At 37.9% G+C, this 24,828-nt stretch overlaps 2 protein-coding genes across 6 annotated transcripts in view; both read left to right on the forward strand.

Moving 5' to 3' along the window:
* On the forward strand, positions 1-22,231 carry PI4K2B (phosphatidylinositol 4-kinase type 2 beta). 4 transcript variants are annotated; one of them, XM_030492066.1, is made up of 11 exons: positions 1-370; positions 3,671-3,828; positions 9,124-9,324; positions 9,811-9,942; positions 11,700-11,853; positions 13,434-13,501; positions 14,006-14,105; positions 15,613-15,746; positions 16,804-16,863; positions 19,967-20,161; positions 22,156-22,231. In XM_030492066.1, exons 1-10 carry the CDS (start codon positions 94-96, stop codon positions 20,138-20,140), a joined length of 1,458 nt encoding a protein of 485 aa, XP_030347926.1. In that variant the 5' UTR covers positions 1-93; the 3' UTR covers positions 20,141-20,161; positions 22,156-22,231. The 4 variants fall into 4 exon arrangements, with proteins under 4 accessions (XP_030347926.1, XP_030347925.1, XP_030347929.1 ...); XM_030492065.1 differs by lacking the exon at positions 22,156-22,231 and having other exon boundaries at positions 19,967-21,662; XM_030492067.1 differs by lacking the exon at positions 22,156-22,231 and having other exon boundaries at positions 21-370; positions 3,680-3,828; positions 19,967-21,662.
* The window catches only part of ZCCHC4 (zinc finger CCHC-type containing 4), a 12,924-nt gene continuing 8,170 nt past the window's right edge, over positions 20,075-24,828 (forward strand). The window contains exons 1-4 of one of the 2 annotated variants that reach the window (XM_030492064.1): positions 20,075-20,161; positions 22,156-22,274; positions 23,451-23,533; positions 24,206-24,481. In XM_030492064.1, the coding sequence (XP_030347924.1) occupies positions 20,149-20,161; positions 22,156-22,274; positions 23,451-23,533; positions 24,206-24,481 (491 nt within the window). In that variant the 5' untranslated portion in view covers positions 20,075-20,148. Of the gene's footprint in view, positions 20,162-21,832; positions 21,941-22,155; positions 22,275-23,450; positions 23,534-24,205; positions 24,482-24,828 lie in introns of those variants that run through there. The other variant, XM_030492063.1, reaches the window with a different exon arrangement.

A 24,828-nucleotide genomic window follows, 5' to 3' on the forward strand; every position in this document is an offset into this window, starting at 1 on the left:
AGCCGCGGAGCAGGCTGTGGCGGCCGGGGGCGCCATGGGCTGCGGCGGAGGGGTCTGAGCCCGCCCGGCGGCGCCTCCCACCGCGCTCGGCCCATGGCGGAGCTGGGTGCCGAGGAGCCCGATGAGCGGCTGCTGCTCCTTGCGGAGCCGGCGCCTCAGACAGGGCCGCCCTGGCGGGGGCCGCACGTGGTGAAGGCTGCCCCCGGCGCGGCTGTGAGGCTGTGCGGGGAGCTCGGGCTCGAGGAGGAGGGTGAGGAGGACTCGGGGCCCGAGGGCGATGGAGAGGATGAGCCTCTCCTGCGGGCGTCGGCCACCGGCCGCGGGCGCCGAGCGGGCGCCGCCTGGGACAAGGAGCCCCGCGCCGCCGCAGGTACGGCCCGTGGCCGCCGCCGTCCCGCCGGGCCGGGCTGAGCGCGGGGAGAGCTGCAGGGGTGCGCCGGTGGGAGAGGGAGCCTCTGGGCTGTTTTGCCGGCCAGGCTGGGAAACTGCCTGTAGGGCTAAAGTACGCCTGAAGTGCCGCGCCCGGTGCCTGCTTCAGGTGTCCCTGCCTTACAGGGAGCTTGTTGCCAGCTGTTGTCGGCAGCCCAGAGGCTCGGCGAGGTGCTGGGGGTACCTTGCTCAGCTCACAGTCTCGCTGACTAGCAGCCTTCGAAGGGAAAGTCCTGTGAATGGCTCGAAATTCGAATGCTTTGTGCGCAGGGCTGCACGAACTCATTTACATCTTCATGAGTGCCTCCACTGTTACTTCTTCTTGTTCTCTGTCTTCTGTTTTGTTGGGCTTTGCTTTGTTTGTTTCTGTCATGGTACTGAAACTTCTGGCTTTGCATGTTTTACAGACTGTGTTCTGTGGTGGCACCGGCTGTTGCTTCCTGAACGCTTGGCAAACTCTGCCAGGTTTTCTATTTGCCTCAGCTGTCCCAGCAATTACTTGCTTGTGACCCTCATCTTATTATCGTGTGAAAAAATTTTACTTTGCTTCAGTTCTTGTTCCAGTTATCTTTGCACACGTATTAAGAGTTTTACATGTGGACTCTTCTGTCATATTTTTGGGTTTCATAAACAATGATCTACTTTCCATGTTTTGAAATACAGACTTAAAGAGAGAAAGAAATATGATTTGAAAAACCAGAAATGCAAAGATTTAGTTATCAATTTGAAAAGAAGCATAAGTGTGGCCACTATCTGATTCTAAATATAAACTATATAATATTCATTATAAACTCTTATATATAACTAAATATATATAATGTAAACTATGCAGTATTTATTGCTTTTCTTCTTTAGACTTACAAGCTTTCTGATTCTAATTATAAACTATATAATATTCATTATAAACTCTTATATATAACTAAATATATATAATGTAAACTATGCAGTATTTATTGCTTTTCTTCTTTAGACTTACAAGCTTTCTGATTCTGTGCAACTTTGTAAATAGATGTACATCTAGGAAAGGTTCAGTGGTGGAAATCTGTGGACTTCTATCACATAACAGGGTTTGCTGTTGCAATTATACCATAGGATTTCTCGTCAGAGACTGGTAAAAATCGTTCCTTTTGCAATAATAGCGTATTAAAAAAATGTGAACAAAACACCCATCAATTTGAGCAACAAAAGTTATGTTAGTAACGTTTATCTGTAGCCACAGGAAGCTTTTACTAGTGTACCCTGTTTAACCATAAGAAAAAACCCAATGGTTCCAAGTGTAGACCAGGCCTGTAATGCAAACTTGCTGTTAAAATGTTGGAGTTCTCCTATCTTGTTGCCACAAGAAGGAAGATGTGTTAATGAGACAGTGTTTCTGGCAAAACAGTAGTTAATGCTTCGGAGTGGACACTAGAGACCTGGGTCTTGCCCCACTGGGCAGTGAGGATGGTGACCACAGAGTAACAACACTATGGATCTGCCCCAAGAGCGTGTAAGAAAATCTCAGAACTGTGATTGATCACAGCATCTCATCTTGCTCTTGTTTCCTTGTCCTTACCTTTTCTGTGTGTCTAGCACTTGAAGGGACAGGATTGTTTCACGTGTCAGGTGGAACAAACATGCAACAGATGTTATTAATACATTTTATTGCAACATGGAAAGGGTTTTCCTAATGGAATTGTGGTCAGAATATGAAACTATATAGAAAGAGATGGAACTGGTTGAAGTGACTACCTTTAATCATATTAATGTTAAAATAGTATAAAGCTAGTTTAGTAGTGAAAGAGTTCATACATGGTACTCTTGCAGAGTGTATTTGTTTAGTTTATATCATGTTAACCTGGCAGAAGAACAGGTTGAGGTGTATACATGGATGCTAGTATTCGTATCTTCTTTGGCATAATCTCATAATTCCTGCATACATGTATATATTCCTATGCATCCATGTATAGCAGCTTCACAGCCTTAGGCCTTGTCCAGATGAATTTGAAAAAGTTACTGAGCTTGGTAGTTGGACTGTGTTTGTTTGAGCTCTGGTTTCCTGGGTGGGAGTTTAATGAGAAGAGTAGTTCGCAAGACTGGTTGCAAGAAAAAGCTTGGTTAGTTCTAATTTTAAGTTTAGGGTCTCTATGGGGACTAAGTTGTGACCATAACATGCTTTCATAATGAAAAACTTGATTAAAGTAATTTTTGAAGAAGAAACCAACCTAGAAAACCCTGCCACATTCAGCAAATACTAGCTTCAATAAAAAAGGCTCGTTTTCATCTGGTGAGTGTTGATAAACTGAAAGGAAACACTTTAAAACTGCCAGTTTCCTTGTTTTCAGCCTGTGTGTTTTTGTACAGCCACGTCACTGTGGAAACAGAAGGCTTTCTAGTAGCACAGTAGAAATACTGAATAAATCATAAGTTTCCCAAATGATTTTTCTCCCTTGGGCATATAGCATAATGTGGTTTGTTTGATTTGATTTTGATTTTTAATGGACTATGTTTTTCTTGCAGTTATCTCTTAAATTAGAAAAGACACAGCTGAAGGATTTCTTCAAGGCAGTGAGTCTTCTTATGGGCTTAGATTATGGAGTGAATGCATAGAAATTAAACCCTGACCTCTCAGTTGTCTTGTGCATGGACAACTTCAGTCCCTGTGATAGGAAGTTCACCTGTAGATCCTCTTCACGTGGAAGATTAATGTGCAGAGCAACTTAATATGGGCGTTGCTTTTTTTTGTTGGTAACAATATAATGCATAACCCTGATTTTGCTTTCACTGACAAAAATATGTAGTAGTCTCAGCTCAGCTGTGTGGTGTGTGGTACGATGTTTCTTGTGTAGAGATAGTTGAGGCTTTATTGTGGAATAAGAACCACTGATTCAAGAGGTAAAAGTCCATAAAAATAAGGGTTATTGTGGATTGGTTTTTGTTTGGTTGGTTTTTGGTTCTGGTTTTTTGCTTTATTTCCCTAACTCACTCAAGTACTGTCAGGGAAGCCTTAGAACCCTTTCCCTCTTACTCTATGAAATGCAATTTACTGATTGTCCCTGACAGTCCCAGTAAAAGTCTGAAACTGTAGTTTATTGCAGAAGTATTGGCCAAGTAGTCTATCAGATTCTGATCCAGTGGGCTGTGGTCTTTATGAATGACCAGTTTAGCAGGGAAGGCTGTGTGAGCTTTCCAGTGTATGTACTTAGGTTGTTAATTTGTAGTACAAATTACATTTAAGATTACTTGTTTTCTTATTTTTCAGGGCATACAGGACATACTGCTGATATGAATATATTTTTAGATGATCCAGAATTTGCAGAGATTATTCTGAGAGCAGAACAAGCTATAGAGTGTGGAGTTTTTCCAGAAAGAATCTCTCAAGGATCCAGCGGGAGTTACTTTGCCAAGGATCCAAAAGGGGTGAGCATGTTATTGCAAAATCAGAAACTCTATCAGCAGCAAGTTTAAAGTGGAAATTTTAAAGTTCTATTTAAATGGAAATTCATTTAAATAAGTTGTTTGATAATTTATGGTATGACAAAATCCATGTTGTGTAAAATCAATGCAAGTAATACTTAAATTTCTAATTATGTCTTGCAGCATAAGCTAAGCCAAAAATGCAAGTTATTTCTCTGTTGCAGTTTACCATGTTTTGAATTATCTGCACCAGAGAAATATGGAGAAAATAAGCGCCTCTTTAACATCTGAAAACAATTCAGGAATTCCCTTCTGCAGAATCTAACATTTTGTACCTTCTATGTTTTAATTGATTTTTCACACAACAGAGCTTCTAATCTGGGTGCTGTTTAGGTTTCTTTAGCCAAGCCTCCTATATTTTTATCTCTTCTTTTTTTAAGAGTCTTTTATTTAGGTCATGTCTTCCTCCAGTATGATTGGTTGATGTGCAGGAAGAGCGATATAAACAAATCTACCTTTTTACTTGTACTTGTCTGCTGAATCTTGAAGATTTGTTTTCCTCTCTGTTAGTGGTAAATACTGCCTTGAATTGTGATCATCAAAGTGTCCTAAGGTTACTCTGAGACAGAGAAGAAGCAGTTACCTGAATATCTTGCTTGAAAAGTAGCATTTGGTTAGCACTGTTTAGTAAGAGCAAGACATACTTGCACATTGTTTTCTTTAAATCAGAAATACTTTGTCTGTTTAGCGACCTATTCCAGAAGACTCCCAACCTCCACACCTTTGTTAATTTGTCATACCTGATTTTTAAGGTCAGTCAGCAGTCTTCTGGCCTTAGGTAGATGTGGGTGTTAATCCTGTAGACCCCAGTTACATTGGACATAGAAGTCATAACACTTCAAGTGCCTAGGTTTTTAGAACATATTCAAGACTGTCGTTCTTCCCAACATCCCCAAAATGGTAATTTCCCATTTGTTTAGCAAGTGTTATGGGTTTTGTTTAGCTTTTATTTGTATTATTGGTCATTACAGAATGTATTACTGTTTTGTCAGTTAATTTTCATGGATGTTTATTTTGTTTTAATGCCACTTTTCTGTTGATAGTTTTTACACTTTATTGAATGAGCGATTTTTAGAATAGCTACCTGGCTCAATACAGATAAATCTATTAATTTATTAATTTATTTCTAAGATGGAAAGTGGCAGAACTCTCCCTTCAGAATCTTCTAAGAGTTGCACATTGCAGTTCATACTGTGATGTTCCAGGAATGTTTGTTAGTAATGACCAATTTCATTCTGGTGGAGGAGAGCCAAAGTGGGTTGGGAAAGAAGGTGTGTCTCTTTGAAACTGGTAAAAGAGAATAATCTCTGATCACTTTGTGGGATTCTTGCTGTCACACCTAATGCTGTTAATGTGAAAACCTGTTCAAAGTTTCCGCAGACTTTTTAAACTTCAGATCACTTCCCTACTTCGGTAGTTTAGTTGTTTGTAGGTTTTCAGGTTTTATGCTTATACATACATATTCAAAGTTTATACTGTTTTTAAAGACGTACTTTAAATTAGGATGATACCTTATTTAATATGCAGTAGGAAAAAATCTGAGTAACCAAATACTGGTTTAAATTAATACTTTTTCAAAAATCTGAGGCATGATATGTCTAAAGAGTATTCTACGATGTTATGCTAAAATGCTTTAAAACTAGTTAAGTGGGTTTTTTGGGGGGAGGTTTTCTTAGTGCTGTGTAAGCAAGGTCTTTCCTTCTTAGAAAGTTAGTAGATTACTAAGAAAAAAACATACTTGTTCTTTATTTCAATATGTGCAAATCAGTTTTGTCTAAGCCTTTCCAGACTGATTTTGCATGTTTTTTTGGTGACTAGCAAGTGCCTGAGAGACTCATTGTACACTGGGGCTAATGAGAAATCACTTACACACCGTTTCTGTAACTACAGTATTTTGGATGGAACACCTTATTTCCTTGTTTCTTATGTGGTGATTTGTTGTTGGTTTTACTTCTGTTTTGCGTGAAGTGGTGTTTTTGTTCCTAGTGAAGTTTCTAAGCGACTTGCACTGCCCCTTTATGCGGGTCATTGATTTGAATTTAAGTATTTAGTAGAAAGTAAGATATAAAAAAACTTCTTTTTGCGGGTTCCAGAAAAAAATCATTGCAAAATGTATGAAAGTGTTTGCCAACATGGGACTGAGAATAATGATACTGAGTTCCTAGCTGACTCTGAATTTTGCTTTTGTTCTGTGCACTAAATTTAGAGCTTATCTAAATTATTTTCCACATTAAAGGTCTGATAAAACTTATTTTGTCAATAGTGCAGCTCCCATTTGTAGAATGGATTTCACATCCTGTTTGACAGAGTATTGCATCATTCTACTTCAGACCAGTTTTGTGACTTGCTTTCTCCTGAACTTCTTGCGCAAGCTCTTCCCCAGCATAAGGAGGAGGAGATTATTAAAGACATGCTAAGCCTTCTTACTGGTCAGCTTCTGAAGTGTTTACCCACACTAATACCAAGTTATAGGTAAAATAACCTGCTACTGCTGGGTCATCTTATTTGCTGATTTGGGTCTATTAGAAAGATTAAAATTGCCTAATAAAAATTAACTTTTTGTGCTTATTGGCATAGTTGTATACTGATATGAAGCAGTTCAGTACTTAAGCAGCACTATTGCTGAAGTGTTGAATATTTCTGCATTTTCTCTTCATTTTGTAACCAGAAAAGTAAAAGACATTGTGTCTGTTACAAACTGTTCTGCAACATATTGTTGACAGCTTAGCTATTGGCTGATTGGTAATGCTAATGGAGTCCTGCAAAATTAAGACTGACCTTGTCTACATAATGAGCTTTCTCATTCTACTCTGGTCCTCAACAGCAGTGGCGCTGCAAAATTTAGCAAGGTTCTAACTTCAGTGAAAACTTAAAAACCATATCTAGATTTGATAGTCTAGTACAGTACAGCCCCAACAAGTAATGGAAGGAGCTAAGCTCCTTCTTAAAATGGACAGTTTGTAGGAAATATTATCCAAAGAGTGAGATTCAGAAAAGAAACCAGTTAATGGCTTGACATTAATAATATAGTGATATTAAAATATAGTAATTTTAATTTAATTTTTATTATCATTTATCATTTAAATTATAAATTTAAATTAAATTAATTTAGAATATAGTAATTTAATTAAATAATTAAAATATAGTAAAAATAATAAAATAATACACCACAACATTTCTGGGTAATGAAAAGCTGCTGGATTTGTTTTGAGCAGGCAGATACCTATGATTCAATAGGAAAAAAATCAATAACTTTTTAACAACTCTAAACCTAATGTTAGAATTTTGACTTAACCAATATACCAAGTAAATTCAGTTTCCAAAGTGGTGTGATTTAAAGAAAAAAAAAAAATGTGAGACAACATCTTGGCTTTCACGTTGCATAGAGTATTTGTTGTACTTTTTGTGTAGATCTAAACTGAATTGTGTCTGTGCAGTTGCATAGAACTTGCTCATGATTTTGAGTATAACCTTAGAATCTCAGCTAACAGCATAACTAAAACAAGAGAATTTTTGTCAATTTGTTTCTTTCTCCTGCTGATAGGAAACTTATTTTCTAGGATGAATGCAAACAGTGATATTTTGTAACTTATTTTTCCCTGTAGCTTATGGGAATGAATCAAAAGAGATGGACAAGACAGGTGATGCTGCTAACGCCTGGTGTCTTGTGTAATCTGTTTACAAACTAAATGGAATAAGTTCTCTCTATTTAGTCTCTCTTGGACAATCTTGGGCTAGCTGGATTGTCTTGGACGCAGCGAGTGAAAATACTCCACAAGCTTGAAGGTCACCTGCTTGGGTCCTCTACATAATCTGGTTGAATTGGCAATTGCTGAAGCAGAATGTTAGTTTCTCACTGCCAGCAAAATTGTTCATGACTTGAGTGTAGATCAGGTATGAATGTGAGTGCACAACAGGCAGTGTTTAGCTTATTGAGATATTCCTTTTTTTGGTAAGGATTCAGGATAGGACTAATGCATGAAAATGCTTCTTAAGTAGCTGTTCTTAGATGTTTATTATAATTTTATTTACTTGCCAGGGTTCTGTGAGAAGGAATGAAAATATGGCATTTCACTTGAGCTATAGAAGAGTCATTACACGGACTTTATGCAGTAGGCTAAAGTTTATTACAGACAATGCAAGGTTATATACTTTATTGTGGTAATAATCTGTGGTTTGAGGTTAACAAATATGGAATCACGTGTAAGAAAAGCTCCTTGAGAAATCATCTATTTAGTGCCTCTGATGAGGGGCAGGATTGTTTTAACATGATTCCTGATGAATGTCTGTCTAACCTGTTGTTAGTGGCATCCTGTTTTGGAGACTCTAGAACCTGGCAGTCTGTTCTGGTCTTTGTAATTTATCTGTGATTCAAGCCTATCATTTCTTGGCTCATTAACAGTAACTGTGCTGTTCCTTTTCTTCTCTATAGCAACCAATTACGTAGTTCCTTGTGCCCCATTTTCTCTTAGGCTAAACAATCCCTGTTCATAGAGTCTGTCATTATTTGCCCCTTTTGGTTTTTTTTTTGTTTATTCTCATTGTTTTTTCAACTTTCTCCAGTTCATTAACAGATTTCTTGAAGCATAACACCCAAAATTGAACACAGTACTCTGAGTGCTTTTAAGCTTTGCTACATGTCTCCAATGTAAATGGTGGCTGACACTGTGAACCATTGTCAGCTCTCAGTTGAGGATTCTGCAGCAGTGGTAAACACCACCACTTTTTGGAATTGCAAAATGCAGTCTTGCATTTTGATGCACTTTGATCCATTCAAACTTAAAGCAACAAATAGGTAGAAAAAAGGTAACATTGGGTTATTAGCATTCTGTATGTTTATGACTTTCCTGGAACCATTATGTCTCTTGTCTGAAGTATTTTGGTGGGCTGAAAATTATTTTTAAAGCTACTTTTAAAACCTCCTTTCTAAAAAACTTAGACTAGAAACCAAATTATTCTAAAATGCAGTCCTCATTAATTTTGAAAAACTAATAAATGTTAGCTGGGTTTGATTTTTCTCTTACAAATAGCTTATTTTGAATTTCTTCTAGACAAGCATTCTACAGTAAATTTATTTGGAATACCATTTTGTTTTATTATTTCATCGTCTAAAAAGATCAGCTGTAAAATGCAATGTATAGTATCTAACCAATACTTTCAAATAACTAAATTTTAAAATAATTTAAATCTTTTGCAACTCAAAGTATTCATGCTTTAATTTTATATTATTTATCCTAGAAAATTATTGGAGTGTTCAAACCAAAATCTGAAGAGCCTTATGGACATCTAAATCCAAAATGGACCAAATATTTTCACAAAGTTTGTTGTCCTTGCTGCTTTGGCAGAGGCTGCCTTGTTCCAAATCAGGGATACCTCTCTGAAGCTGGTGCCTACCTTGTGGATGACAAGCTAGGTCTAGGAGTTGTACCTAAAACCAAGGTAAAAGTTAAAATACATAGATTATTAAATGCAAAAATAATAGTGGCAGATTTGTCAGTCTCCAGACTGTATTTGTGGTGACATCCTTGTATATCATTATCCCAAATTAATTTATAAACTGTTGTAAATCCAGAGGCATAGTTGTTTGGTGTAGACATAGTGTCTTGTGATTTTTGGTTTAAAAGTTAAGTTTAGATCTTAATTGAATTTCTTCTTTCAAACCACTTCAGTTTCTACCATTTTCTCACATTTTCATTTCCTTGTGTTCTGGTGAGATGCAGAATTGCAAAAATTGGCATATAAAGATTCCCATTTTTCTTTTGGGATATGTGAAAAGGTGAATATTTGCTACTTTACATAAAATTTGTTGGAAATGCCTGATGCTTCCTTTTTGGTTTGTTGACAATTAAGCATGAATTTAATTGTAAATTTATGATTGAAATAATGAGGAATTCTGAGCCGTGTTTTTAACTTCCATATTTTAAGGTTGTCTGGCTTGTCAGCGAGACCTTTAATTACAGTGCAATAGATCGTGCAAAGTCAAGAGGAAAAAAATACGCTTTAGAGAAAGTGCCAAAAGTTGCTAAAAAATTTAATCGAATTGGACTACCTCCTAAGGTAAGATGGAAAAAGGAATTTGTGCATTTGCTGATTCTTATACAAAACTTTGGATTAAAGAAAAGAAAAATAAAGAAGAATATTTATAGGTAACTTCAACAGTAGAAGAAAAACCTTGTTGCTTGTTGAAAACTGTATGTGAATGACTGAAGCTTGATAAATATGACTTTATCCACTCATTGTTCCTTCATTTGAACTACTTTAATCTTGCCACTTTTTGTTTCAGTTTGCAGTCTAGCTTTCTGCTGGGAGGAGTAACATGTTAAAGTGTTGTACATCTCTCACTGTTTTGGTCTTTTCCTTTTCTTTTTCTTGACTGTTTAGTTCATTTCTCTTCAGTATCATTTTTTATGTTGTCTAATTTTCTCCCCTTCAATTTGCCTAGTTATGTAATTTTTCCTGAACATTTGTAGGTTTTTTTCCCCTTCTGTTTGTTTTACTGTTTTAGGTATCCTATTGTTGCGTTCATCCTACCTTGCTTTCATCTTGTGTGCAGTACTCCAGTGGCTAAAACCACACAACCTTCTTGACTAATGAGCCTTATTTTATCCCCCCAACACCACCACAATGGTGTTCTCCTAAACTTAAACAACACAGGTTATATACAGCCTGGATAACCCACTGTGTCAGTTCTCAGCAGTTTTGATCCATGTGACATACGTTATGTAAGCTTGTATCAGCATGGCTGTTCCACATGCCCTGTGTTTATCCATGTGTCTGCATGTGTGCATCTGTCTGCATTTTACTTCTCCAATATATGTCTTTGTTTGGATTTTAATCTTGAGGACCTTACCTGTTGCCCACATGTATAGAGCTGATGCCATTTGTGATTTTCTTCCTTGGACTCTTTTGAGAAATGTATTTCAGCCATTTTCATGCAGAAAGAGTTTGTCTTGAAAAAATGGTTAATGCTGCTTTTCTCATCAAGGAAACACAGGAACTTTTCAGAGAGGAAGTTTTTTGGGTTTGTTTGTTTTTTTTCTCCTGTAATTTTTGGTGAGATTCCTATTGACTATTGAACCAATGGAAAAAAAAAATAGAAGAGAAGGCTGCGTGGAGACCTCATAGCAGCCTTCCTATATCTGAAGGGGGCCTACAAGGATGCTGGAGAGGGACTCTTCATCAGGAACTGTAGTGATAGGATAAGCGGTAATGGGTTTAAATGTAAACAGGGGAAGTTCAGGTTAGACATAAGGAAGAAGTTCTTTACTGTGAGGGTAGTGAGGCACTGGAACAGGTTGCCCAAAGAAGTTGTGGATGCTCCATCCCTGGCAGTGTTCAAGACCAGGTTGGACAGAGCCTTGGGCGGCATAGTCTAGTGCGAGGTGTCCCTGCCCATGGCAGGGGGGTTGGAAGGAGATGATCTTAAGATCCTTTCCAACCCTAACCATTCTATGGCTCTATGTTACTTCTTTTTCTCTGTTTCAAATATTGCTCATAATAGTGAGTGTTCACTTATGCTGAGCTGCCTGGCTACATTTTATTTCTGGTAAACTCAGTGAGTGCTTAAACAAATATTAAAAAAACCCCAAACAACCACAACCAAAGACCCTGCACCACCCCCAAACCAAACAGAAAAAACCCTCCTGATTTGACCTTTCCTTTTTTTAGAATTTAGGAATGAAAGAGAAACCACTTAGTAATCTTCTTTTTTTTATGTCATATTTCCTGTGTACTTTGAAAGTACATAATCTGTTAAGATCAGTTATGTGACCTAGCCAAGTGCATTTTCCAAATACAGTTACTTAATGTTTCAGGTTGGCTCCTTCCAGCTGTTTGTTGAAGGATATAAGGAAGCTGACTACTGGCTCAGGAAGTTTGAAACTGATCCTTTACCTGAGAATACAAGGAAGGAATTTCAGTCACAGTTTGAAAGATTGGTTATCTTGGATTATGTCATCAGAAATACAGGTATTTGTTAATATCTTGATATCTATCTACTTTTGTGAGGCAGGAATGGTAAGCAATGCTGGCTGCAAGCTGCTGCTGAAGGCTTTTATTGCGTTTCAGGTGCCTTTCTCACTATTGAAGGCCAGAATGTTGCATTTTAAACTTTAAAAAAATTACTTCAGATTCAAACATTAAATATTACAAAATCCAAACAACCCTTTTTGGCTGTAACTTGATATTTTTAAGCAATGGAAGAATTCAAGAACAAATACTTCCATTATGCTTTAATTCTGTAAGTAGGCTATAAACTGTTTCCCCCGATAAGGGTAAGGGATGGTGAGGTTTCAGGAACCATAGGAAAAGCCATGACTACCATTCTTTTAATGCTAAGCTGGAGCTGAGAACAGCAGAGTTTTGCATCAGCACAAAATAGTTCATATTCATTGTGACTAGGCGTTGAAGTACAACTGTGATGTGTGAATCTTGGTTCTCCTGCATTCTTGTTTCTTCCACTCAGAAGCTAGGATTCTTCTGTTGCCTATGTAGGTGTTTATTTCCCTCAATAATCCTAAGACAGATTTGCATTTAAAATATACTCCCTTTGCTGCTTTGTCTGAGGTGGGCATCTTTACTCTTCTTCGGACATATTGGCTCTAGTTAATTTTTCTTAAATTCACTTATTAGAAAGGAATCCAGCTGAAAATAAGTCACTTAACCTGTGGCTTTTTAGAAACAAACTAAAGTTTCATAAGTACATAATACTTTCTAGTGCAGCTGTGGTTTGTCAGCTTTATCGCAAAGATCCCAATGTTTCCAAACGATTACTGTGTCCTGTAATGTTCTTAACATTGTAAGGAAAATAATCAAAATGCAGAACATCACTATGTGGATGGTTTTACCTTCATCTACTATATTTAATAATGATAGAACATGAAAAACTTCTGATGAGTGTTTAACTAAAGTTAGGGGAGCACCTCAAGATGACCTACAAATCCATGCAGTCATCTTCTATCTGAAAGACCTTGTTAAAGCCTCCAGTGTCTTGATTTTGTGTAAATGGTGCAGATGCTTTTATCTTCTGAAAGGGTCTTTATTCCCCTTCTTTCCTCCGCTTCCAGTCTTTGAAGAGTCCGTTTTCTCCATGTAGTCAAACGTCATACTGTATATAATTTTGCAGGGCCTCTCCTTTTCCGTGTCAGCATTAAAACAAGCTTTAAAGTTAAGTCATTGTGGTACTGTTGCTGATAGTCTTTTCCCCAGGAGAAGTGCACGCTACAGCCAATCTTTCTGCATAAAATGGATGAAGATAGTTTCTCTTAGCTTACCTGGTATTTTGTTGTATATTCAGCCAGCTGGGGAAATGAAAGCAGTAGTACATACCTAAGAACACTTGGTAGATTTTTGGTCTTTCCAGTAGTTCTGTTGCCTCATATATTTCAGTAAAGCTAAACCATATTGTGATGGAGAAAACTCTTTGAACAGTTTTGCCTGACTTTTTTGGTAAATTCTCAGTAAATTTACAATATTAGTCACTGTATATCACTTTAGATGACGATTTCTGTATAGATGACATGTTGTGACATGCATTTTCCTATTTAAAGACAGAGGTAACGATAACTGGTTAGTCAGGTATGAAAAACAACATGATGGACTTGATCTATCAGATAAGGTAAGAAAATTGTACTCTGAAAGTTATATTCCTTAAATTGTTTAGTTTTATAGCTTGGTCTTGCATGGGATTAAGTGCATGGCTTTAATTCTGGTGCATGGTCTCAAGAAATATAACTGCAAATTATTCTAGGTGAAATGAATGGAAAAGGTGTTTGGATTAGACTAGTCTGGATAGAAGAGTGCTAGAAGGTATCTTTATTGTTCTGTATATTTTTTTCACCAGCTTGGGCTATAATAATATTGAAACTGCCCACTGTTGCTCAAGCACATTTCTTCAGCTATTTATATGTTGTATTTGGGGGAAGGGCTCCTCTTTAATGGTGGTAGAGTAAGAATTACACGTGCTGGAGTTCATTTGGGTACTCCTTTATATTGTTTAAGTTAAGTGTAAGTGTGAAACTAGAAAGTATATTACTTTTTATTATTTATATTATTTTTAATGTATTTCACTATTTTCATAAGCACATAGTTATCACTTGTTTTTGAAATATTCCTTCTATAGGATAGCCAGTGGACTGTAACTAAGGAATCTACCATTAAAATTGCTGCAATTGACAATGGTTTAGCATTTCCTTTTAAGCATCCTGATGAGTGGAGGGCATGTAAGTATTGCATTCTTCAATCATCTTTCTTTTGGGAGAGTAACTTCCAAATAAGTTTTGTTGGTTTTTGTTTTTTGTTTTTTTTTTTTTTTTTTTTCACTTGCATTGTTGTAGTGCAAGGATGGAGTCTGGAAAGTCAGAGTTCAGCTATATAAAGGTAGCAGAGGACATAATGGGCAACACAGAAGGGTTAAGTAAATTAGAAGTGAGAGTGGGACTGAGGTGCAGCAAAGACTTAAAGGCAAAAGGACTTAAGAAAGAACAAGTTACTTATTGCTAACTTTGCCTCAGTTCTCACTTGTAAGATTTGCTCTTTGGCTTTTGAGCCTCAGAGCTCATAAGCAGAGCCTCTGGGAATGACAATTACCCAAAGCAGAAGAACGGAAGCGCTTAAGCAAAACAGACATACAGAAGTTCATAGGAGTAGATGGGGTGCATTGAAAACATGATGGGAGCTGGCTGATGTGAGGCTGTTCTCTGGGCACCCGAGAAAGACTGTAGTTAATGTGGGAGGATGCTGATGACTAGAAAAATATATCACATGCATCTTCAAGAAGGGCAAAATGCAGAGTACAAGGAATCACAAGGTAGCCCGCCTAACCTCAGTCCCCATGAAGATTGTGGAATGGATCCTCCTGGAAGCCATGTTCAAGCACACGAAGAATAAAATGGTGATTGGGAAGCCAGCAAGGACAAACTGTGCTTAACTGACTAGGCTGCTTTTAATGCTGACTGGCTCAGTGGATGAGGGAAGGCAGTGAATACTGATTTTCCTTGACTTTTGTGAGGCTGCCTGTGTAGTCTCTCATAGTGTTGTAGTGAAATGCGAGAGACGAGCTGGACAAACAGACTGTGAGCTGGGTGGAAAACTGTCTGGGCTGTCAGGAGTGAAGGGCTGTGAGCAGTGTCAAGAAGTTTCAGTGGGTGGCCTGCTACTGGTGATATTCCTTAGTTCCTGCAACTGATACTGTTCGGTGTCTTGTTTAGCATCTCTTGAAAAAGCTGTTTAACACCAGTTACAGGAGAAGTTAAGAATGTTTTTCTCAGCATGCTTAGAAGAAGGCATTTTAATAAACTAAAAAAATGTGTTAAAAACTAGTAGCTACTTTTTCGTTAATTTTTCAGTAGGAGTCAAACATCTGAAAGATTTCTATTTGATTGCAGCCATTATTTTACTCCAAAGGAAACTGCATTACAAAACTAGAAGGCCCCTACTGGTGCTTATTTATTTTATATACAGTGCAGTATTTAATTTATATATATATTTTACTGCTTGAACTAAATACCTGTTACTTAAAATATATTTTCACTGTTTGGAAAAAAGGCTTAGTAGCTGTAAAGCTGCTTTTGTAACTGTAGCCAAAAGAGGTATATGGGGTAACAATGCTGAGAAAAATGGTGTGTTACCGAGAACTTCAGTAGGCAGCAGAGTACTGTGTCAATGATAAGCACTTGAGAATGTGTTTTTGCTTGTTGTTAATCATTGTGTACTGGTTTTCTGCATTAGATCCCTTTCACTGGGCTTGGCTTTCTCAAGCAAAAGTTCCTTTCTCTCAGGAGACCAGAGACCTAGTTCTTCCTCGCATTTCTGATATGAACTTCGTACAGGATCTTTGTGAAGATCTTTATGAATTATTTAAGGTGAATTGAGTGCTGCTTTGAATTAAGCATTACTGCAATAGCTGATATGTTTAATGAAACATATGCTTTTTCTTTTTATGAGTTTACTGTATGTCATGATACTGTTCTCTTTTAGCTTCAACATTGGCATGGTAGAAAGGGAATATATAATAAAGAGGAAACTGTCACTAATGTGGCTAATTAATAGTAGCTCATCTGAAAACATAATTACCTTTTAAATACCTAAGTTGCACATGATCAATTAAAGCTAGTTAACTTTTATAGCACAGGTTTGTGTAAAAACTCCATTTAACATACCTGTGTGGTGTGTATAACCGAAGATAAACTGTAGCGATCTGAGGAAATCAGGTATTTAACTTGAAGACCTGCATACCTTTCATAAACTTAATTTTAGATGGATATATTGGGTGAAGTTGGTGCTGAAATCTTGGCCCAGTTTAAAATAAGTTGAACTTACCTTAAAGATACTGAAACTGTGCTACAATATCGAGATGTAAAGAAGTGTCCTTCTGTGAAACATTCTGTAAATAATTCTGTCTTCACATGAAATAATCTGAATGATCAGGATGGAAAGAAATGGAAATTTTAAACTTCTAATGAAAATGCAGCTGTAATGTTAAAACTAGATCCTGAAACACAGTTGCAGTGTTTGATCTTTGACTCAGTTGTATTCAAAGTGACTTTGGGTGGTCTGTTAAACCCAGTGGAAGTTGATTATTTAATAAATCTGAAGGAGGAAGTATTCTTTTGTCAGTAAAGGTGAGAGACAGAGCAGTGTAACATGATGTGATGGTATTAAGCATACCTATCAATGTCCTAAAGTAGTATCTACTCATGTATTTCATGATGTGGAACATCCTTCATTTCCACATATGTAAACTTGCAGCAGTAAATAGACCTTTTTGTGTGTCATACTACAACTATTTAAAGCTTCCAAAATTTATTATGGTATCGGTAAACATGACTATGCATGTATTAAGTTGCTGAATTTGCATACTGAATATATAGCTAGAAATAAATGGGTCATTTTCTATAATAACTTTTTTCTTTGTTAAAGACTGATAAAGGATTTGACAAGGCTACTTTTGAAAACCAAATGTCTGTTATGAGGGGGCAGGTAAGACTGCTTTTTTACGTTTTTATTTATGTATTTAATTTGCCATTGCTCATCAGCTGTTTCTTTTAGAGCTACAAAAACTGACTCCTATTGAATTGGAAGACACTTGAAGGTATTTTCATCTGAAAAGACTAAATTTCTTCATAGAGTTCGTTCTTCTTTGCATACAGATGGGACAGCAGAAATTTACTGATTTTTTTTTTTTTTTTTTTTTTAGTTATTTTTATAGAAGAAAGTTTTCTTAGACAATGTAATTGGGTTTTATTGTTTTTGTGGGAGATAGGGGAGAACATAATACCTGTATATTCATAGAAGGTATTTAAAAAATGAAACACTGGAGAAGAGTCATAAACTTGAATGGAAAATTTGGTGGGTAATTTCATTATGTTATTGACTTTATTTTGGAGGGTTAACTTGATTATTGAAATACTTCTCACAAGAAAGCAATATTACGTAACAAATGTCTTCATCCTAGCAAATATCAGAACCATACTTGGAACCAGCCCAGTTGTGTTCAGATTAGAAAATTGATGATGATTAAGCATTGGTTTGTTGTTTTGGGTTTGTTTCGTTTTGTTTTTTCTTAGCACTGAAGCAAGAGAGGAGAAGGGCTTCTCCATCTTCTTGTTTTAAAATTTAAGACTGGTGTGATATAGTGGAAAACAAGCTTTAGCTAAGAACAAATTATTTAGCTCATTATAGACATAAAATAGTGATTTCTGAACATGTAGAGGAATTGGGCTAGATAAATTAATAGTCCCATTTGCCCTGACTTTATTGAAACTGATTTCTGTGTTCATAAATTCAACATGGACAGTTTAAAGCCTGATACTCACAATTCCCCGAGCAGCTTAATCTGACGTTTTGTCTGTAGAGTTCCCTGCGTCAAGAGTACCTTGCACAAGATTGCAGCTCTGCTTAGTCAAAACATGATCCCAGTTAACATTAGGTGTGGTGGCTAAAAGCCAACAATCCTTACTTGAATTATAGGAGTTATTTCTGAAAATATTTCTGAGAAGTTTGTGCAGTCACTGGAAGGTCACTTCTGAAGGATTCATCCATCTTAAACTGTGTTAAGTAGCTTTTTTGTGATGAGACGATTAGCTACATGGAATCTGTTATTTAACAAAAAGCTTAAGGAAAAAACTCATCTATGTAATTGAGAGAGACCTAGCTAAGGTTGTCTAAATAAATATCCCATTATAAAGGCTGCAACTGGACCTTTTCTTTGCATGCTTTCCTGAAGTGGATTTCAGCAGACATTTATTTTAAATGCTTCTCTAGCTATATGAGAATGGGTTTCACTGTGGGAGATGTCAGGTTTTCAGGCATGGATTTAGGGAAGAAATAAGGATGATGAGTTATTCTTGGATGTGACTGGAAATACATCAGCAAATTGTGCCTTTTAGCACGGATTTTAGACTTGCCTTTGGTGTAAAGCCAAAGCATGTTACAAGGGCATTATAGAAGAGTTAAGATGAATTTGCAGAGTAGCCAAAACATCTGTACATACATCCTTAAAAATAAAAACTTTAAGAATTTGAAAATTAAGAATCTAGTGGATAAAGGCTGAAGAGAAATATATCTTGCATGTTAAGGTCGAGATCTTTAAGGTACCAAAAGTAGTTCGCATATTTTTAAGAAGTGTGTGTGTGGGAAATATTGGGAAGGGTTTCAAACCCAAGGTGAACAGCTCTCTCAAGAATATAGAGACTAAGAAACCAGGGAACACAGATCTACAAAGGGGATTGCCTTAAAACTTAGAAAATGTACATGTCAAGTGGAATTGCTGAAAGAGCTAAATTGCAGTAAACCATGTAAAAGACTATCAGGGTTCTTCAGCCATGGAAGTGCAGAATGAACAGGGAATCAGTAAGTTCACAAGGAAGAAAGGGGCATTGTGCAGGGGAAAAATAATATGGTGTTAAGGATAATTGAAGTGTGTCACCAGAACTAAATTCGTAGAATCACAGAATGGTTTGGGTTGGAAGGGACCCTAAAGATCACCTAGTTCCAAGCCCCACCCTCCACGGGCAGAGATACCTTCCACTAGACAACATTGCTCAAAGCCACATCCAACCTGGCCTTGCCCGTTTCCAGGGATGGGCATCAACAACTTCTCTGGGCAACCTGTTCCAGTGTCTTACCACCCTTGCAGTATAGAACTTCTTCCTTATATCCATATTCTAAATCTTCCTTCTTTCAGCTTAATCCCTTCCCGCTTGTCCTATCATTGCATGCCCTTTTCGAAAATCCCTCTCCAGATTCCTTGTAGGTCCCCTTTAGGCACTGGAAGCTGCTCTAAGGTCTTCTCTGAGTTTTCTCCTCCAGGCTGAACAAGCCCAACTTTCTCAGCCTGTTCTCACAGGAGAGGTGCTCCAGCCCTCTGAGCATCTTCGTGACCCTCCTCTGGACTCACTCCAACAGGGTCCACATCCCTATTGTGTCGGGGGCCCCGGAGCTGGACACAGTACTTAAGGTGGGGGGGTCTCATGAGAGCAGAAAGGGAGAATCAACTGCCTTGACCTGCTCGTCACTCTTGCTTTTGTGCAGCCAGGTTTGAATTGCTGGAAATTGAATACTTGCCTTAGTTTTCAGCTGGTTAACATTGAATGTGGAGTAAATTACCAGGGCAGTTCATGAGCACTGAGGTTTTGGAAGGAAGATAACATACTGCTGGGAGCTAAGGTCTTGACACTAGTTTTGGTGTGGGTTGATGATGTGGCTTCATATCTTCTGATATGAAAATAACTTGTAGCTGCAACGCCTGATGGATCCTATGTTAAATACATGTTGATTGCTTTCTTGTAGTGGTGCTCCTAAAAGATGTGCTAAATTTAAAATGCTCTTAGATTTTTGTCTCTAACATTTTCCAAAATTTCAGAGGACATTGCATGACATATTCAAGAAAAGATTATAAGGGTGGTCAGCGGTGGGATGACATAATGTTACCAAACAAAGTGTTTCTACTTGCAATAGAATATCTTTAAAAAAATGTAATGTATTTGACAGCACAGTCCTCTACAGAATTGATTTAGGAGTGGCATCTAAAATTTGTAAGTCTGTTAACCACAGTTTTATTTGTATGTTTTTGTTCTTTTAGATATTAAACCTTACTCAGGCATTAAAGGATGAAAAGAGTCCCATTCAGCTTGTTCAGATGCCACGTGTGATTGTGGAGCGAAGTAGCACTGGAAGTCAGGGCCGAATTGTTCAGCTGGGTAATGCGTTCACACAGACCTTTCATAGCAGGAAACCTTTCTTTTCCTCCTGGTAGCAACAAAAATGCGTGGGAAGAGTAAGTTTCTCTTGACTTCAGAAAGCTACTTCTGTGTAAAGGCTCTGCAATACTGTGCTTCTGTTGTATGCCAAGAGCTCTGACTGCCAACACCTCAGAACTTAAATTCTAAAGACTTCAGAAATGTATTTTGAATGTAATAAAAGTTTACAATTTTTGTGTCAAAATTGTGAATTCTTAAGTCAAGGATGAGAAGAACTTGTCCATACCGTATTTTTATAGGCTAAATTAATGTATTCTGAATGATATTCTAAATAAGGGAAGATACACAGTTTGCATATGCTGAGAAACTACTTTTGAATACGACAGGAATTCTTTTTGTTTCATATAAATGTGAGAACCTGTACACTATCGACTTCTTTTATATGGTCTTTAAAAAACAAACATTGCAGAACGTTATCTTTGATTGTGAAAATGCTTTTCCCTGGAATTTCTTCCTGATATTTTAAGCTGTTTATAGATTTTCATAGGCTAGTTACTTGAGAAGTCATGCACTTTAAATAAAAAAAGGAGGGAGGGGAAAGGGAAAAGGGGGGGGGGGAGGGGGAAGCTTCAAGTAGGTTTTTTGAGCGTTGGGACCAAAAATAGTTAAACAATTGAATTACAGCAAAGTTCAACCCGAGTAAGTATGCACAGCTCCTACTGTGATGGAATAAACGGAGTGTATGTTTCAGAGGTTGGAATTTCACCTGTAGCTTTTAGAACTAGTGTATTTAAGCACATTATGGAAAATTGCGATATTTCTTTATAGATCCCTCACGACGAAGGAATTGCAGCACGTTGTTGCAGGTTTGCTTTGCCATATGCCTATAACTGTGTTCATCAGTAGTCACCAAAGTGGTTCTGCACTATGAATGATGGGAGCACTGATGTGTTCAGCACGAAACCAGTCTGCCTTCTAGATTTATATGTAAAAACACACAGTTGTTTTTGTTTTTTATTGGGAAAAAAAAAGATAAAGACTGTGATACATAGAGCACAGAGACTTCTGACCGTGCCCTTAGCAATGTCATGCTTATCTGCCAGTTGCCATTTGCTTTTATGCTTAAGTTACGTGGTTTAAGACTTGATTGTCATGTTTCTAGATCTGTGGCTTATGAAAAATATTTTTATTTTAGTAATTTTCTGGACAGTTAAGACCAGGAATGGAAAAAAAAAAATTGCTGCTTTTATGAAACCTTCAGTATTTCAGTCATTGCTGTATTTTGTAATTCTAAGCAATACTGTGGAACTCAAAAATAATAAAATGCTTGTATTTTATATAATTTTGAGTGGATGTAAATGTTAATGTAGCATGTCAGCACTTCACATGACTAACTGAAACGTTTAAGCCTTAAATGTTTAAGCTCACTGTATGGTGTTCAAAATCGGGTTGAAATGAACACCTTTATAAACTTTCCATGATTGTTTTTATCCGAACACTTTATTTAAAAAATTCAAGATGGTGTTTATGTACCGGACATACCCGCTGAAGACAATAAATGTCATGGTCTAAACCGCACGGGTCTGGGCTCGGTGTCGGTGGTGTTCCATACGTAGACCCTGGTTCTGGGTTGTTCCATGCCAAGGGCAGTGCTCTCCGTCAGCGCTGGGGCCGCCGCGCCGCTGGGGCGCGCCGCTGCTCTGGCTGAGCTGTCCTGCCTTGCCTTGCCGGTGGCGAGGGCTGCCGGGAAGCAGGCGGTGCCATGGCGGCGGGCGGCGCGGAGCGGGGCTGCGGTCCGGGCTCCGGCGGGGTGGCTCTGCTCGGACTGGCGCCCGGCGCGCCCCGCTGCCCGCACGGTGAGCGGCCGGGGCGGTCTGACAGGCCGGGCTTGGGGTGGCCGCGGTTCCCCCGCCCGCAGCGTCTCTGTTGTTCATCCCCCGCCGCTTTCCCGGCTCCCCCGCCAGTTGTGTTAATCTTTGTTAATGTTCTGGAAGCTTGGCACTCGCAGAGGAGGCATTAAAACACACCTTTTGGTGTCCCTGTGTCATGTGTGGTGATGTTTGCCCTTCAGGTCCTGCTCTTCTGTTTGTAAAGACCAGCCAAGGAAAAGAGGAAGGAAGAAGGTTTTATGCTTGTTCAGCCTGTAGGGATAGAAAAGATTGTAACTTCTTCCAGTGGGAAGATGAAAAGGTAAGAAAGCACTGCGTAGGACTGTGGTAAATATTGGGGATAATTTTTCTCTCTATTTAAAAGAATATTGGTGAAAAAAAAACCGTGAGCAAATCTGGCATTTGTTACTGTATTGCCAAAGCACTTGGGTATTCAAGTTATGATGTTTGCAAATGCTGTGCAATGTTGGACAAAATAGGACAGTTCTGATGCCAAGATGTCCTCATTTTCCACAATTAAGACAGAGGAAATCTGGTGGATACAGGCAAGCAATGGTATATGTAAAATAGAGAGGTGGGGATCAGCATGATGCTCAGTAGTCTCAGTAGAACATCTGCAGCAATTTCAGCTTATCTATAAAACTTTGAGCAGGTAATTGTAGGGTAACAAAATAGGGATTGATCTGTATTCACAGAAAGCTTGCTGTGGATTTTGTCCGCTGCATTTTGTTACTTTTTCTGTTTCTTAAATGAGTATCTTGTGTTGTGGTCATTGTCCTCAGCAGCTTGTCAGGCTGGAGTTTAATTGTGTTCATAACCAGTTCACTGCTGTGCTGGTTACTACTGAAAAGTTGTATAAAGAGAAAATGAGGTAGTTAATCACTTGGTTGTGTGGATTTAAACGGTATTGCTAGTGAAATTTCATTTTGAATGTCACTTGTATGATGGTGTCTTTTGTTCTATTGAATTTTACTGTCTCCCCCATTAAAGAAATCAGTTCCATAAGTTTTGCATAGATGTCTTGAAACACTGTTAACTCTGAAGCTGTAAGTATGTTTTGTGGGAACAAAGTAGAAGACTCAGAGAAGAGCTGTCATGCTCTTAGAATAGTCACACATAAAAGACTTGGGCAACATTTCTACTGTCATCAGTTGTTCGGGATCAGATCATAGTTCTTCAGAGGGAGTGCAACTGCTGGCATGCATTAATGAAAAGTATACCTCTTTCTGTCTTCTTCATAACCATGTTTTGAGTTTTCCCCCTGAGTATTACATGTAGTAGAAGAATGAAATGCTTCTAGTTTTTGCACGGTTTAAATTCATGAGAGACTCGTGGTGATTTGCAGCATTCCTCTGTGCTGCAGTCATGCTTGTTCTTCTGCAACAGCCCTTTTTGCACCCTTTTTGTTTAATATTGAGATTTAATATGGAGCAATATCTATTTGTTTTGTAACGTTTTATAAACTTAAATTTTACAGGTGTCAGAAACTAGGCTTGCAGCCCGTGAAGAATACAATAGAAGTCACCAGCCTTCTTTTACACACAGACAGAATGTGGAAAGGTATTGTTATGGCTATTTTCTTCAGTAAAAATCAAGTAATACATGTTTAGGTACTTTGAATGCAGAGATAGTATTTCAGGAATCTTTAAAGTATGAAAACATGCCAGAGGGATTTGGAAAAATAAGAACTAGTTGACTGCAAGGGGAAAATAGCATGAAATATGTAATTAGAGCGTGGTATTTTCAACCCAGGGACTGTATCTATCTATTTATTTTAATTTTTTTTGTATGTATAGTTCTTCTTACATTAGTGCTCATAACGTGCTAACAACAGGTCAGTAGCAGCTTCAGTTCAAAAAATTATTCCTGACTTTAGGGTGCAAAAGCAACAGACTTAACATTGTGAAAAGAAGCAAAGGTGATACAGCGACAAATAACATCCTAGTTTTGTGTATAAACGTACAGGACTGCTTGCTGGTAGTTGATATGGAGGCTTCACTTTCTAATCCAGTTATTGTATGGGTACTCTCAATATATTTGGCTCGTATGTTATAAGCTTTTAAAAGTATCCTTTGAATATCTTTTCGTGAACATGACTTCATTCACGTGTAGGTAGTAGAGTTTTGCGAGAGTGGCTTAAGCTACATTGCCTCTTTAAATGTCTGAACTCTTAAAAAATATGAACCCTCTTTCATGGCTCCCTCCATATGTTTGTTCCCTATTGTCTTAAAGGTACAAGGATTTTGTCCTGTTGCCATTATCAAAGAGGAGGTTTTGCCAGGAATGCCAGCAATTGCTCTTGCCAGCTGAATGGGAAAAACACTCAGATCACCAGTTCCTGTGTGATATCTCCACTGCCCAGTTAAAAAGCCCCAGTCAACTTCTGTGTCCACTCGAGAATAAAAAAACAAATGCACAGTATTTGTTCGCAGACAGAAGTTGTCAGTTCCTACTGGATCTTATTATTGATTTAGGATTCAGACAAGTGCTCTCCGTTGGAACGCCCAGGTACGTCAGCGAGAATTGTTACACTTTCAAATAATATATCTCTCTCAAAACCATGCAGGCTATTAACATTTAAATAATCAAGGATATCCCCATAGTAAAAGGTTCACCATACTTTAATTGGTTGGAATTAGTTAAGCATCTAATGGGACCTTGCTTTGAGCTCATAAGATACAGAAGACTATAGCTGCCCTGCAAATACACACACACACTTTAAAAGTCTTATGTTGTTTCTTACAGAAGTTACAATGAGTTTCTTTGCTTATGTTTGGGGTTTTTGTTTCTTTGTTCATGGTGATCCAGTAGGCTCCATTGACTTTTCATCTCTTAAGAGTAATTTTTCTAACTTT

Source organism: Strigops habroptila, chromosome 7, assembly GCF_004027225.2.
Source record: "Strigops habroptila isolate Jane chromosome 7, bStrHab1.2.pri, whole genome shotgun sequence".
In the NCBI taxonomy this organism is placed as follows: domain Eukaryota; kingdom Metazoa; phylum Chordata; class Aves; order Psittaciformes; family Psittacidae; genus Strigops; species Strigops habroptila.